This window comes from Peromyscus maniculatus, chromosome 16, assembly GCF_049852395.1.
Source record: "Peromyscus maniculatus bairdii isolate BWxNUB_F1_BW_parent chromosome 16, HU_Pman_BW_mat_3.1, whole genome shotgun sequence".
Lineage (NCBI taxonomy): Eukaryota > Metazoa > Chordata > Mammalia > Rodentia > Cricetidae > Peromyscus > Peromyscus maniculatus.
In genome coordinates, this window is record NC_134867.1 from 31921363 (window position 1) to 31937123 (window position 15761).

General features: G+C 38.8%; 1 protein-coding gene across 10 annotated transcripts in view; it reads right to left on the reverse strand.

Annotated features, from left to right (window-relative positions):
* Nucleotides 1-15761, reverse strand: part of Ptprk (protein tyrosine phosphatase receptor type K) — a 537607-nt gene that overhangs the window by 113989 nt on the left and 407857 nt on the right. For all 10 annotated transcript variants that reach the window (XM_042262160.2, XM_076552564.1, XM_076552562.1 and 7 more), the window contains exons 8-9: nucleotides 8014-8316; nucleotides 562-671 (exon numbers count right to left, since the gene is read on the reverse strand). In XM_042262160.2, the coding sequence (XP_042118094.1) occupies nucleotides 562-671; nucleotides 8014-8316 (413 nt within the window). The remainder of the gene's footprint in view (nucleotides 1-561; nucleotides 672-8013; nucleotides 8317-15761) is intronic.

The window sequence follows — 15761 nt, forward strand, 5'->3', positions numbered from 1 at the left end:
TACTTACTTGGGAAAACAGGCATTCAATGGCCTCTCCTTAAGCACAGTGTGATATTGCTTTCTTAATTTTAGAAATAGGGACTTAGCATTTTTACATGTAATTATTCATTATAACCATTAATTGGGTTTGACAAGGACAAAGTCCAGTTACACACATACACAGATGCCAAAACTAGCATATATTCAAGAATTTAAATATCTTTGGTACTCTACAGTGACAAATTTTCATTTTTTTGCTTTGTTTTTGTTGTTTTTGTTTTTCGAGACAAGGTTTCTCTGTAACTTTGGAGCCTGTCCTGAACTAGCTCTGTAGACCAGGCTGGCCTGGAACTCACAGAGATCCACCTGCCTCTGCCTTCCGAGTGATGGGATTACAGGCATGCGCCACCACCGCCTGGCTAAATTTTCAATTTTTAAATCAAATAATTCATGAATTAGAATAAAGGAGAGCTGATGATGTCTTAATATTCTCATCCCCACCCTTTCCATTATTTTCACTTAGCCTTCTCCTCTGGCCTCCTTTTATCTACGTGCCAAAAAGCACCACCGTTGTCCCCATACCTCATACTGAGTGATGATTCCATTTGGTTCCAATGGCTCTTTCCAGTTCAAGAAGATCTTGTTTTCAAAGGATGTTCCTTGGAGGGATTTGACTGGCACAGGACCGGGCACTATAAATACATGCATTGGTGATAAGCACATGTGCAAAGTCGAAAATACATCATTTCAACAAGATAAACACCATTCAAAGTAGATGTCATCAAGTGAAAAATGTGTCTTTAAAAATAAAATCAGGACATGAACGGTATTCAGATTTGACCCTGATAACAGACACTGGATGACGGCCTATAAGTTTCTAAAGCAAGAAATGCAGAAATGTAAAGTTCTTTTTATTCAAATGAATATTCAATCACCTTGGAGAGTAGCATAGTCATGTACTCTAGTTTTCTCTGTTGTATACCTCTAATAACATGAAATTCTTATTTGTAATTTGCTTCGAGAACAGAGATGCATTTCCCTAAAAGATTTTTTGAAGATTATGATAATACCCTAAAGAGGCTCCATCAATGAAGTTCATAAAATAATGAATTATAATCATAATTAACGCTCCTTAGACTCAAAAGCCAAATCACACAGCACTGACTTAAAATGCCCATTAAAAATCACCCTGACTTTTGTAGCTATACTTATTAAATTTTCTATAATTAAAAAGATAGCATTGGTTATTATAATTTTTAAAAAGTTGTTAAAGATGAATATGTTAAAATGTAATTGCTTCATGCTTTTACTATTTCTCAGCTAAGAAATAGCTTATTAAGAACAAGCTGGTTCAGGATTCAAGGATCTCTCAATTTGCTTGCTGTATTCATTTGTCAGAGCTGAGATGGAGTGGGGCTCAGGGCCTTGTACACAAAGCCAGTCCTCTACCACTGAACTATCTCAGATACTTGACTGCAGTCTTTCTTTCTTATTTATTTATTTTTTGTTACTGCTTTGTTTGTTTGTTTTAGACAGGATTTTTGTTGTTGTTGTTTGAGACAGGGTTTCTCTGTGTGGTTTTGGTGCCTGTGCCTGTCCTGGATCTCGCTCTGTAGCCCAGGCTGGCCTCAAACTCACAGAGATCTGCCTGGCTCTGCATTCTGAGTGCTGGGATTAAAGGCATATGCTACCGATGCCTGGCTTGACAGGGTTTAATGTACTCGTTCACTTTGAACACTTTGTGTAGCCAAGGATGACTCTAAATGTATGATCCTTTGTCTCTACCTTCAGAAAGCTGAGATTACAGGCATGTACCTCCACGCTCTGTTTTATGCCACATTTGTATTGGGGACTTAATTCAGAGCTCCATGCATGTTAGGCAAGAATTGTAACTCCTTAGTAATTTTGCTCCAGTCCTTATTTGCAAAGGTCTAATAATTTGCAAAATCCTGAGTCATTAATTAGCAATGTATCAATTACTATTGACAAGCTACAAAGTATTTCTGCTATTGTGTATTTTTTTTACAGATTTTACTTTAAAACCTGACTATCCACACAATTCAGATTCTTCTTTTATCATGCTTTACAATACATATCTCACACACTTGAGTTAAATTTTGTTTTTAAAATATCAACCCAGTATTGGGCAAGTATGATTTTTAATTAATATTTTCCCTGAATCTAACGTTTCAGTGAACTTCACACATGACATTATCTAGAAATGCCGTTTCGAAGTACAGAGCAATTTCATGAGGATTGAAATAAATTAAAAATCACTGGATCAAAGGAAATGTATTTCTTCATGGCTAGCAGCCGCAAGAAATTCTGAATGATATGCCACCAGACTAAGATTTATTTCCTTCTACAAGGAGACTAGGAATGATGCTATGACCTCTGAGACAGGTAACACAAGGTTCACAAAAAAGAAAGAAATCCATGGGGGAAAAAGAAATCCATAATAAACAGATAGCATGGCTATCTGAACTTTGGACATGTTAATGGTCCTGTCAGCCAACCATCCCTTATCCATGCTCCATGCTGTTGGCATGGGCTACTGTGTCCATCAGGGCAGAGAGCCTGACAAGCATTCTGTGCAATGTCTGGCAATGCCAAGGCTCCCAGTTCACTGTGCAAGCGGATATCTGGGCATCTGTGGATTCTGATTATGACTGCAATCAAGGAAAATATCTCTTCACAAGTTTGTCAGGGAAAGTGGCAGATATGGGTAGGAAGAGTCTAAACAACAAACAGTGAGGAATTGATATGAAAACTCCTGTGCCTATCTACCATGACTTGGCCTGTAAGTACTATGAGATAGAATGAATAGATTTTAAATTATTCTGATTTAGGGATGGTTCAAAATATTTGCATATTTCTGCATGGAGAGATGGCCAGAAGTGGAAAGTTGTTTCACTGCTATTTTGATCCCCTTCTAACACATGTTCTACTTTGCTATAACTTTGCTTGAAGTGTCTATAGATTCTATTTTCAAGATTGAAAATATGGAAGAGAATCATGCCCAAGACATGTCACATATATGATCATGACTTGGACTAATTAATACTCCCATAACATACACATAAAAGAAGTGTAGATGAGGTGTGGGCACAGACCAACTACATTCATTTATGGTCTGCATCTGAACAGGGATGATGCCTCTACACACAAAGACAGTGTCTCAATTCACTTAGGATTTGCCTAAATACAGCATGAAGTTCTTAAAGCCATTTCATGCCTAGCCACAGACTATGGGGATTGTCACTTCACATTTCCACACCAACAACTTTTAATGGAGACAGAATGCTGACTTTTCTTCCTGTGCCCGTGACTTATCTGAGAGTTGTTTCAGCTAATTTTGTCTTGAGCAGGAGAAAGTCCTTCAAATGCAACTTCAAAAACGGAAAAGAAAATGAAGTAGGTATGGAGAAAGATTATATTAAATAAGCATTATAGCCTCTAAAACATAATAAATGTACATTTTAAAATAGCTTTGTAGCCTTAAAAAATGTCCTCAAACCAGGCTTTTCTGCTGAGCTAACTTCATAATATTGATTTTCATGAATGCCAGGATAAAAAATGAAAACAGAACCTCATACACAAAAGTCTGCCCATGCATTAAAAAGCACGTGTAATAAATTAAGTATAAATTCTACCCTAAGGTTCTAGTGGGAAATGGTTCTAGCTTTGGGAGCTTGATTTATGGAAGTCCCAAGAATTCTTTTCACACAATTATACCATTTTATTAGATGGTTGATAATTTATTCTTTTTCTATGTATATAGGGCAGCAATAATTTAGCAAGACTGACTTAATTGGATCATCATAATCCATCGATCGCTGCAACAATAAGCATGATTTAGTTATTCCTCCTCTTCTCAGAACATTGAGATACATCAAGTATTCTGTGAAGAAACTCAAGCTCACACGAGCTGCCATGAAGAATGAGTTACAAATACTCCATGAAAGTTTCTACATCAGTCATTAAGTATTACTTATTGAAGAGAAAACCAACAAGAAAAAGAAAATCGCCTACCATATGGGATACCACCATAGGGATTACTCTGTAGTCATACTGTGAAACAATAATGTGCACTTTTGTATAACTGAAGTGTATAAAAAAAAGCATTCAACACAGAAGTTAAAATAAAAGTAGACCTGAAAACACTACTGAAATTCAATGGAGAAGTGTTATTTCTAATTTATAAAACCGATTCTACAAGCCGGGCGGTGGTGGCGCACGCCTTTAATCCCAGCACTCGGGAGGCAGAGGCAGGCGGATCTCTGTGAGTTCGAGGCCAGCCTGGGCTACCAAGTGAGCTCCAGGAAAGGCGCAAAGCTACGCAGAGAAACCCTGTCTCGAAAAACCAAAAAAAAAAAAAAAAACCGATTCTACATAATATCAACCTTGCCATTTTATGAGTTTGATCAGTTCAGTGCAAAATTCCACAGCAATTTCATTACTTGTTTAGTAACATACTTGCTTTGTGTAACCAAATGTTGTTTAGAAATATATTGCAATTAACAGAAAAAAATTATAAAAACCTGACTGCCTTCTTTGTTTGTGGGAAATAAAAACAAATTAGTAAACTGTACCAAAAGATAACACTAAAAGATACTGCATTGTTGGAGGGTGACTAGATTTAAAAAAAAAAAAAAAAAAAAAAAGGAAAAATCTAAGCCTCATGTAGCTGAATCTAAATGTTATCAGTTAAGACACCCTGGCTTCAAATGTTAACAGCAAGCAAAAAAAAAATGTGACTATAGTCTTACTACTAAAAATATGAGTTATAAAATGCCTAGTATGATACGGATACTGAAATCCCCACCCTACTTCAGAAGATGTCAGAAGATGTGTGATCCCTCAGGGCATTTGTAGCTGTGTTTGGACTTCTATTTCTATTACTGGTTTATGAATCCATTACCCTTACTTCTTCTTTTCTGCACAGGTTAGTGTTGAGTATACTGGAGGGTGGCTGTAACACTGGAGATGGGAGTGGGTGTTTTATATTCACATTAGGGCTGGTGTATTATTTAAATATTGTTGCCACACTGGTTTCAATATAATGATGGATCAATGTAATAACGGAGACAGACATTTTTGATTAACTCAAACATGACAATAACACATTCCTCTTAAGTCTCAGGGTTTTGACTCTGACATTTTGATAATATGAGAATGACTGCAGACATGTTTAAGTCTATATTCTACAGTCTAAGCTAAACAACGTTGCAAGGCTCTCACTTCTCTAGGACAGCAAAGCAACAGGACCAACCAGAGTCACTTCCACTTTTCACAGGAGAAAAGCTGAAATGACTCTTTCTAGAAATTACAGCACATTGAGGTATGCTATCGCAATGTCACTCCTATTGGGTAGGCACCGAAAGACACATAGTAGCCTACTGAACACATGAAGAGAGGTGTGTGTGGGTGTCTGATTGTAAACTAGATCCTTCATTCTGAAACTCAAAAAAATACAGGCCTCCTATCAAGCTGTTGAAGAAGAAATGAAGAGGCAAAGGGAACACAGAGATCGCATGGCTTTGCTTCTTCACTTAAGTATTGAGAACTGCTGATAGCAAAAGTCCATGGAGTATACAGCAGTGACAACTAGAATTCAGAAGGTCAACCTATTAGAACTCAGGGTTCTGTGAGAGGAAACCATCACACAAGGCGTTATGGAATTACTGCCTTTTCAATGAATTGCCTGTTTCTTATTGTAAACTTCATGTGCAATAACAGCTATGATATCTTCCCATTTACCGTGCATTTCCACTCAGTGTGTACATGTAATCTCATGACTACATCTCAGTCTTAAGGGCACACATAATTGTGGATAGTCTAGAAGATAGTTCCTTATTTAACTGTACAATTTTTATGATTAGAAACATACTAAAATATGCTTCATACTAGATCTATTGTTCTATGTGAACTGTGGACACTTAGAGGTCTTGTTCTCCATCCTTAGCCACTGACAAGGTAAATATTGACCAGACAAAGTGTCCTGGTAGAACTTGCATAGAGCGGAATTTCAGGTGCCTGGCCTTGCTGGATTCAAAACCCTTCAGAAGAATTATAGAGAACCAGAAGTGATAGTGCAGGTGTCTGGCCTTGGCATATCTTAGTCCTTCAGGAGATCAATAGCACCTATGTTGCCCTAAGCTTCCTCCACCAGCGCCTTCCCACTCTGATTCAAATAACAATTAACAATCTGTATTTATTACTACACCAGTTTTTAATGCAAGATTTTAGGCTCAGTAGACTAATTATATATAGGTCCTGAGATTCAGGCGATTAAAAGAAAAAGGCTGTTAACTGACTAACCATGTCTGGATATTATTAATCACGTGAAATAGTACACGTATTCTTTACCTTTTCCTTAAATCTCTCATTGGTTTAATTTCTTCTCTTGTAACCCTTGTGACTATCCCTTTAAGAGATGGCTACAACTTCTTACAACCCACAGCTGTTGTCAGTCACCAATTAACTGACCAAGTCTTTGCCAAGAGTGACTCTTATCAGAATACTTGTCCCTGAGAGTTCACTTTGTAGTTTTTACCAACAAGTTGTTAATAATATATGATATTTATGCATGCTTGGGGGAGCAAAGAGAAGAAGAAGAAGATGGAAAGAACTGGGTAGAACAATGAGAGAACAGCAGAAGAAGGGACAGAGAGGGGCTAAGTAAGTAGGAGAACAGAAGAGAGGCTGTGTAGATAGAATTGATTTAGAAGAATAAAGTGAATGGACTAAAGAACTCAGTGTGCTGGATTCACTGAATATCACTCAGATCAGTATCCTAGCCACTTGTAGTTTCTGTTCTGGGCCCTGGTAGAAATCTCCTCAGGGTAGGCACCTGTGGAGAATTCATTACTTAAGCATAGAACTAGAGAGATGGAAGGATTTACTGGTTATGGAAGCAATTGGTAAATCCCAATTCCTGTTAAGATTAGCCTCAGATCATTATATAGCAGTTGCCCCCAACATATGTTCATTTATAAAAGACAATTAACAGCTGGGCGGTGGAGGTGGTGGTGGCGCACGCCTATAATCCCCACAATTGGGAGGCAAGAGTCAGGCAGATCTCTGTGAGTTTGAGGCCAGCCTGGTCTACAGAGTGAGATCCAGGACAGGCTCCAAAGCTACACAGAAAAACCCTGTCTTGAAAAAAAACAAGAAAAAAAAAAAGACAATAAAATAAAGTATCATCCTAAAATATATAGTTGTTAATAAAATAATAACAGATTTGGAATTTTTGCATATATTTCTGTTCAAAAATGAACTGTATTCATATTAATGATGCACCATACCATCAGGGAAAAGGCCTATATATATTCTAATGTTAATATAAATATGTATTCTTATTACTTAATTTTTCTTGAACAACATTTCTTAGATCGTAATAAAATCTATTAAAAATGATGGCCTGCTATTTTCTTCTGAGGATCTTTAGTTTGATTGAAAAGTGTCCTGTGTCTTTTGTGTTTTAATTCACCAAAAAAGACCATTTGCAATCAAATGGAGTATTTTATCTTCAAATATTAGTTAAACAATAGCAGCTAGAATGATTTATAAAATGCACATACAATTTGTAAGAAAGTGAATCTTACCAGTAGGTAACTGATCGAGTGGTGTGGATAACAACTCTTTCTGTTTTTACATTTGGTAAGAAAATCTTTATTTATTGCCACTTCTGCTATCATTATTTAAAAAGACATTGTGGGTTAGCCGGGTGGTGGCGGCACATGCCATTAATCCCAGCACTCAGGAGCCAGAGGCAGGTTAGATCTCTGTAAGTTCGAGGCCAGCCTGGTCTACAAAATAAGACGTCATGGGTGCATGCCATTTAGTATTTGTATTATTTTATGAAGAACACTAGGTCTGTTATAGGTAAATCAGGCTGAGACAATTTGGTAGATTTCTGAGTTCAGTCCTGGGCACTGCATGGTAAATTTAAAGGAATGACAGTGTATAGTAAATTTAAAGAAATGACAGTATTCTTTGCCCCCCTTGTGAAGACCACAAACATGAACCTACCATCTTCATCGGTTTGAATGATCGTCTCTTCGCTCTCCTTCCTTCCCTCTGGATTGGTTAGGATCATCTTGAGGCTGACATTTGTATAAGGTGGCAGATGGTTCACAACGTGCTGAGGGGCTTTGGGGTCCATGTCCAGGCAGTCCGCCCTGCTCTCATTGTGGCCACGGAAGTAATGGTAGCAGATAGTGACATTGAAGGTGTGGCAGCGAGTGATGTTGTACCCCAAGGACTCCCAGTCCACAGCGATACGCCTTGCCTGGATTTCAGCAATCTTTAAAGTCTTTGGGGTCCGCATGGGTTCTGCAGAAGAAATCAAAGTTGCAGACAGCTGTCAACTTGACCGTGAATTCTTTCGGAAGAGTGAAACACTGAATGTAGCACAGCATATACAAACCCAGTGAATGTCAAGAGCATCGGTTTTTAGTGTGTCATCAAGAGAATCTTTCGGTTTTAATGTTCTGCCTATTCAGAATTTTATTGTGGTCAGTTTTGGAGGCTGATTCAACAGTAAGAAAAGAATTAAAACATCAAATGGCAACAATCTCTAGTACTCAGGGACTCGGCAGCAAAGAGAAAACCAGAAGATGCAGAAACAATGCCTGACAGTTGTTGCTGTCCGGTTCCCTGTCCCTTTTCTTTGTCATTACTGCGCGAGCAGATTAGCTCATATATCAGAAGGGACAAGAGTCAATGTGTGCTGCTCAGTGATTTGTCATGTCACTAAGCTATGGTGTGTACTAATTAGTCTAATTGTAACACTAAACTACCATTTACCAAAAATGACACAGATATTAATTAACACTAATTATTTCAGTAATGATGCTGTTCATCAACGCAAATAAGAATTCAGAACAATTACAAGAACCCATGTGGATATTCACACCATCTTCTCTTCTTCTTGAGCTCTCTGTGACTTATTTTCTAGAAAACACTCAGGTCTAACAACCCATGTGCTGTCATACAAAGCAAACTGGAGGTGAGTTTTCACTCAACTGGAAAACGCTGGCAGGACTGAACACTCAGAAGACTGGAGTCCATCCATCACTGACTCCCAACGGTAACCGTTCCTCATGCAAGACTGACTTTAATTGTCTAACTTAATCAAAATAATTACTCTATGAAAGTCAGGGCCATGGTGAACCCTAGACAGCACAGAAACCAGAACACAGCAAAATGTTAAGACATCGATTAGACAAAAATGAAAGAGCTGAGGCCAAGCTCAAGGTCGTACTGGTGTCTTCTGTAATGCACTTAGGATGGTCAATACCATTGCTAACTGGAAACCGGTGGGGGGGGGCCCAAAGAAAAACAAAGGCAAAAGGCCCAGTCTGGGTGTTTTCATAATTTTTATATTTGAGATTAGAATCTCTGTCCTATAAAAATAATTAGGACGCAACACAGATGGTAAGCCCAAATTGGGAATCCAGATCAATGGCTGCAGTGTGGGATGGGAAACAATCCCGAGTGGGGAGAATTTCAAAATTTCCCAACTAAAAATTCCCCATGTACACATGCAAACTAAACTCTAATGCTTAGATTTCAAATGTTGGTAGGCAATCTCCCGACTTCAGTCTGCCTGCTGTATCCGATTTGTCTTGTTTACTGTTTTAAGCACACAGAAAAGAGGAGGATGTGGCCTTTTAATCATACAAGTTGTTGCATAGCTAACTCTGTGCTAATACTTTCCCCATGGGGTGATCCATACCAAGACCTGGTGATTCTTCCAATTTGGATCAATCTTTGTCTCTGGGGTCCAGCAACTGACCAAAGAGTAACTCCAAGCATCTCCAGAAATACTGTAATTTCACTATTGCTGGGTAGCAACAAGACTTTCTTCAGTGGCCATAGTCAATTTGAACCATAAGCCTGTCTATAAAGTACTCATTTGTATCCAGAATGAGGCCGTAAGAAAATATCTAGAATATATGAATGAGTAACTCTTTATATATCAATGGCAGACAACACCACTGATAAAAATCTCCTGGTTAGTAATACTACGTTCTTTCACTGATCCTCTCCTTGGATTCTGGTGTTTCCTCTTTCTATGCCGTTCTCTGTCTCTGGGCCATTTCCCTCTCTCACCATTTTTTTTTTTCACTTCGTCTCCCTGTTCAGCTTGTAGCTCTTCTACAATCCAATACCATTGCGATCACCATGGAAGATGTCAGCGCCGATGTGCACCCTAAGTCCTCACATAGCTCAGAGATAGCAAAAGATGGATTAATGACTGGGCTGGTTAATTTTTGTCCAACCTGGACATATCTGGGAGGTGGGCATCTCAACTGAGGAATGGCCGTCCTCAGACTGGCCTGAGGGCAAGGTTAGGAGGCATTTTCTTGATGTTTACTGACGTGGGAGGGAGCAGCCCACTGGAGCTGGGCCATCCCTGGGCAGGGGGTTCTGGGTTGTATAAAAAGCAGGCCGACAAGCTGTGGGAAGCAAGCAAGTAAATAGTAGACCTCCATGGCCTCTGCTTCGGGTCCTGCCTCCAGGTTTCTGCTGGAGCTCCTGCCTTGGCTTGCCTTGATGACGGAGTCTAGTTGTAAGAAACAATAAACCCCTTCCTCTCCAAGGTGTTTCTGGCCACTTATTTATTTATTCATTTGCGTACTTACTTACTTATTTATTTAAATCACAGCAACAGATAATAAACTAGGCCAATTACTAGTTAGGTAAAAGCGCATTGCTGCACTTGGAGAACGTGGATTGTGTGTATGGGAGTGTTGCTTATCCACTTGGCATTCATAGAGAATTACATATGAAACTCAATACAAATCAGGAAAAGCTACACTGTCCATCCTACGCATGTATGCCACCACCAAAATTTCAGTGCTGATACATGATTAACAAAATAATTTTTGACATAATTTTCTAAGATGAGTCTTTCAACAAAGTCAACATGTTGCAATTCTGCTCCCAGAGATTGAATTAGATGATCAGTTATCCTACTCTTCTTAAATAGATATTTAAACATAATCCTGCATTCTTTTTATCTTGCCACATAGTCTGGACCTGCTTGGAACCCAGCTCCTTCTCATGCTCACTTAAAAGAAATATAGGCAAAATGAGAATTGAAAAAAGTGATACAGCGAGGTTTTATCAGAACCGTAGGGAGAAACACAATAATGTAGAGATCTTAAAGCAGCAAATGGTCACATAAAAATGCCTACTGGTTATTCATCTATTATGAAACAAAAATGGACTCTTCTAAAGGTATGCAAAACGATACAGAGGGCAGTAAAATGAATAAAACATCGTGTTAGGCCTAAGGAGCTTACCTCTTATTTATTAAAGATGATAAAACAAGAAAAAGATTACATTTTGATATAAGGGAGACATAACGGTATCCGTAAACCCATGAGGGAGTGATAACTTCTGCTTGTCAAATACAGGAGACATGTGCATTGAGTCTCAGAAGACAAAGTCTAGATCTACAGACATATTTTTGGATAAATAATACAATAGTAGAAGAAATAAGATGAAAAGAAATGTGGAACACAATTGCAAAGAAGAAAACCATGGATTCCCATTTGGTAACTTTACAAATACCCAGCTGGATAAAAATGTAGAAAAGACTGGTTGGACAAGCAGTGATCAGAATTTGATGTTGTCATAGGAGGCTGAGTTGAACTTGAACTAATAGTTTCTGGGCAGAAAGTTAACGAAGCCAACACAGCCGCTCTAGAAAGATAAAAACTGGAGGCTACATCATAGGTAGAGACACTGGGGTAGGAAAATCCAAATACTGCAATATACAAGAAAATAATCTGGGTTGGACAAGAAGGGTGGCGACAGAGATGGACAGACTAGATACCACATTGGAGGAAAGATCTGGAAAACTGGGTGACTATTTGGATTCAATACATTTAAATAGGTATTATGTGACTGTTGTGTTCAGACAGAATGGCTTAGAAAATTATGGTGCTCTTAAAAGGAGAAAAAAATCAAGATACTGTATGCTAAGAGGTGAAATGATATAGTGATTCAATATCATTTACTTATTGCTTTCTGTTAGCCATGAAGTGTACTGGGAACAAGGAATGCGAAGATCAATTTAACCATGTCCTCATTTAAGAAGTAAGGCAAACAAGCAATAATTGAACTAACTTATGTTTTAGGAAGTAATGCATATAGGCGATAATTGGAGCAATTTATGTTTTAAATAACTGGGAAGCATTCTCATGAAGAGATCTGAACAGAGGTATTGGTCTACCTGAATAAAGGGAAAGGGTACTCACACCCTTTCAGAGATAGAGGGATGAGGACGAAGGTAACAGGGGAGAGGGAGTGAAGGAAGAGATAAGGGGGTGAAGGGGAGATGGAGGGAGAGTGTGAGGGAGAGAAAGAAACAGAACTGAAGCAGAACAATAGTGTGGGCCATGGGTCTGGAAAGGAAGAGAGTGTCAACAATATAGAAGTACAAATTCATTCAAGAAAGAACTTGCAAGAATCCACCGAAGTCTAGCACATATTTTAATCTCATGCTACAGCATTTTCTTATGTTATGTTCTTAGACAGGTGAGCTGCTTCTTTAGAGACCCACTAGTTAAAGGACCAGCACAGGTCAAATAGAAACCAGACCTTTAGACTGCTTTGGCATCGGCTCATCTCAGTGTGATCTTGCCAGGAATTATTCCAGTCTCAAAAACATTGGCTATGCTCTGTAGGTCCTAGATTATTTTAAAAACATTGTCTGAGCGCATTTTCTTCTAAATTATGGAACGATTAAGACCAGGCAGCCAGATCCCCCCCACACACACCTTTTTTTTCCGAGATAGGGTTTCTCTGTATAGTTTTGGTGCCTGTCATGGATGTGGCTCTGTAGACCAGGCTGGCCTCGAACTCAGAGATCCGCAAGGCTCTGCCTCCCGAGTACTGGGATTAAAGGTGTGCACCACTACCAGCCAGCTCAGAGCTTTTATTTGTATAGATACTAATGTTTGGATGACTTTTTAAATTGTCTTTAGAACCTAAAAATTAAGCATGCTTTACTGAAATTCCACAGAATGGAGAGATTTTGTTTTTGTTGTTGTTGTTATTTTTAATTGACCCCTAAGTTAGTGAAGCAAATTGCTCTGAATCATACTCAGTCATTTCGGCTCCTCAATGATTGTGTGTGTGTGTGTGTGTGTGTGTGTGTGTGTGTGTGTGTGTGAGAGAGAGAGAATTTGCTGTGAATTATGACCTGAAATGGACAAACCAAATACACCAGACATGAACACCAAAGTGCTAAAATCTTAGAATCATTTTCACGTGTGGGGAAAAAAAAACAAACCCTGGACAGTGTTATTCTTTTTCATAAAATATTAAGAGATTACATCATTGAATACACACACACACACACACACACACACACACACACACACACACACACACCTGCAGCATCAACTACAGGAGAGTCTGGGGAAAGGCTGGAAAATGCTTTTATTTCTATGGTCAGATAAGATGTCGTGTTTTCCTCTCTAACTTCGTCCTTGGGTCTGTCAATTGCAAAATTTGTTCTACTGTTTTAAGACTTGAAAACCTATTTTTGGTAACAAACATGCTCTCATCACACATTTCTACAATTATGGTACTCTTTTTGCTGGAAGAAAATAATATCTACATATCTCACTATACCCCCTCCGTGTGTGTGTGTGTGTGTGTGTGTGTGTGTGTGTGTGTGTGTGTGTGTACGTGTACGTCTTAAAGGGGAATAACTGTTTAATAAAAAGTAAGAATTCAGCTTAGGGGCATGAACTTATCTACGTAGTAGAATCTGTCAGTGTGGTTCCCCTCTTTCCACCCTTTTTGGTGTTAAGGATTAAACCCAAGGTCCCCAGCATGCCTAGAAAGAAATCTGTTCCCACGCTACACCCTTGAATTCATCAGTATAGCTTATTCATTTCAAGTAACAGTTATCATGCACAACAGAGAAAAACTATGCTTTAATCTGAGGTTGGATTAACAAGTCAGGAACTCTTCCATACTAAGATGAAAAAACAAACAAACAAACAAAAACAAAGACAAACAAACAAAAAAAAGTGAACAAACAAACCCACATGGTCAAACTTATTGGACCATTCAACGTATTTCTGACATGACTGTTCACTGAACACATCCCTCCCACTTCTCTCCTATGTTGTCAACCAAGAAGTCAGGCTGGAAAGATGCTGTGCCATTAGGACAGACAGAGGAGCTGAGAAATCCTAAGAGTGTCTGCACTTGGATGTGTCATCAACAGTGCTGGAAGAAGAGGAAAGAAAAGAATGGATAAGAAACGCCAAGTTCAGTCCTTTTCACAGTCTGAGGAATTTCAAGTTCTCTTAACAGAGATAACACATACTAAGCCGGGCGGTGGTGGCGCACGCCTTTAATCCCAGCACTCGGGAGGCAGAGCCAGGCGGATCTCTGTGAGTTCGAGGCCAGCCTGGGCTACCAAGTGAGTTCCAGGAGAGGCGCAAAGCTACACAGAGAAACCCTGTCTCGAAAAACCAAAAAAAAAAAAAAAAAAAAAAAAAAGAGATAACACATACTAACAGATCGGCATAAACCTCTACTCTACTTCCCTTTCCCATGAACTCAAAGAGAACTGCTTCCTGCTACGTTTTCCATTTGCTTATGGAATACATGTTTGCACAATGCGCCAAAGTTGCATGTGTAGAAGAGAGATGAAAATTTGCGGGAATCCATCCCCTCCCACCCCCAAGGGCACTGGGATCGAACTCAAGTTGCCAGTCTTGGTAACAAGGTCCAGCACCAGCTGAGCCATCCTTCTATCTTTAACTTAGTTTTTGTTTTGATGCAATGAGAAATGTTGGAATTAGAGGCTTCACCTAGCTGGCTGAATGATGATCAGCAACATTTACTAATTTTCTCCATCCTGTCTAGCATTTACTGTCCACTGACTTCTTTGCTATTTCAGTAAGCGAGGCAATATTATATCAAGATAAAATGTAAGGAAATGGCAGAGGTTCTGTCAGATCTCTGGCCAGTATTAGATAATTAACACGTAGGTAAAGAAATCGTGTTTCATTGTACTGACTTCAATTCCAAACAGATCAAAGGTGGGCCTTACACTTGCAGTAAGTTATACATCATAGGCTCTACCCAATTTGGTAGAATGAAATGAAGAACCACTTTGATCCTTCTCGAAAGGTCAGTAAAAGAAAAGGCCACATGGACAGAGGGACTCATTGACTTTGAGCCACCTCTCTACATCAAGAAAAAGTTGTAGACATCTATAAAATGAAAGAGAAGTATGTTCCTTTCTCTCTATCTTTCTTTCTTTCTTTTTTTCCTGCTACTTGCTGAACAGCGTGAAACAAGACTCGTCAATATTTATATTCTTTTGTTGCGATAATCTCCAGTTATTCTGAGTTATGAAAACAAAAGCTTTCGCCACAGAGGGCAGGGATCCTATTTCCCTAGAATCAGTTTTTAATGATAAAACTTATTATCCAGCTGTCAGTCAGAGAAGAAGAGAGGGTGTCCCAATGCTCATGAGGAGAAAAACAGGAAGAGCTTGTCAGTGATGCCCACAGACTGAGAACACTGAAGCATGACTGGAGATGCTTGCTTCTGGCTGGCTTTGCATCAGAAACCTTAGCAGCTCACTGCAAAACATGATTTCCATCCGTTTTTCAAAACAAATTTGAGGATAGTGAATTTTCTGACCGTCAGAGAAGGTATTTGCTAAGTGTGAACCAAAGCACGATTGAGATAAAATTTTGGAACATGGGTGAATTTAAAAAAATAATAAATCA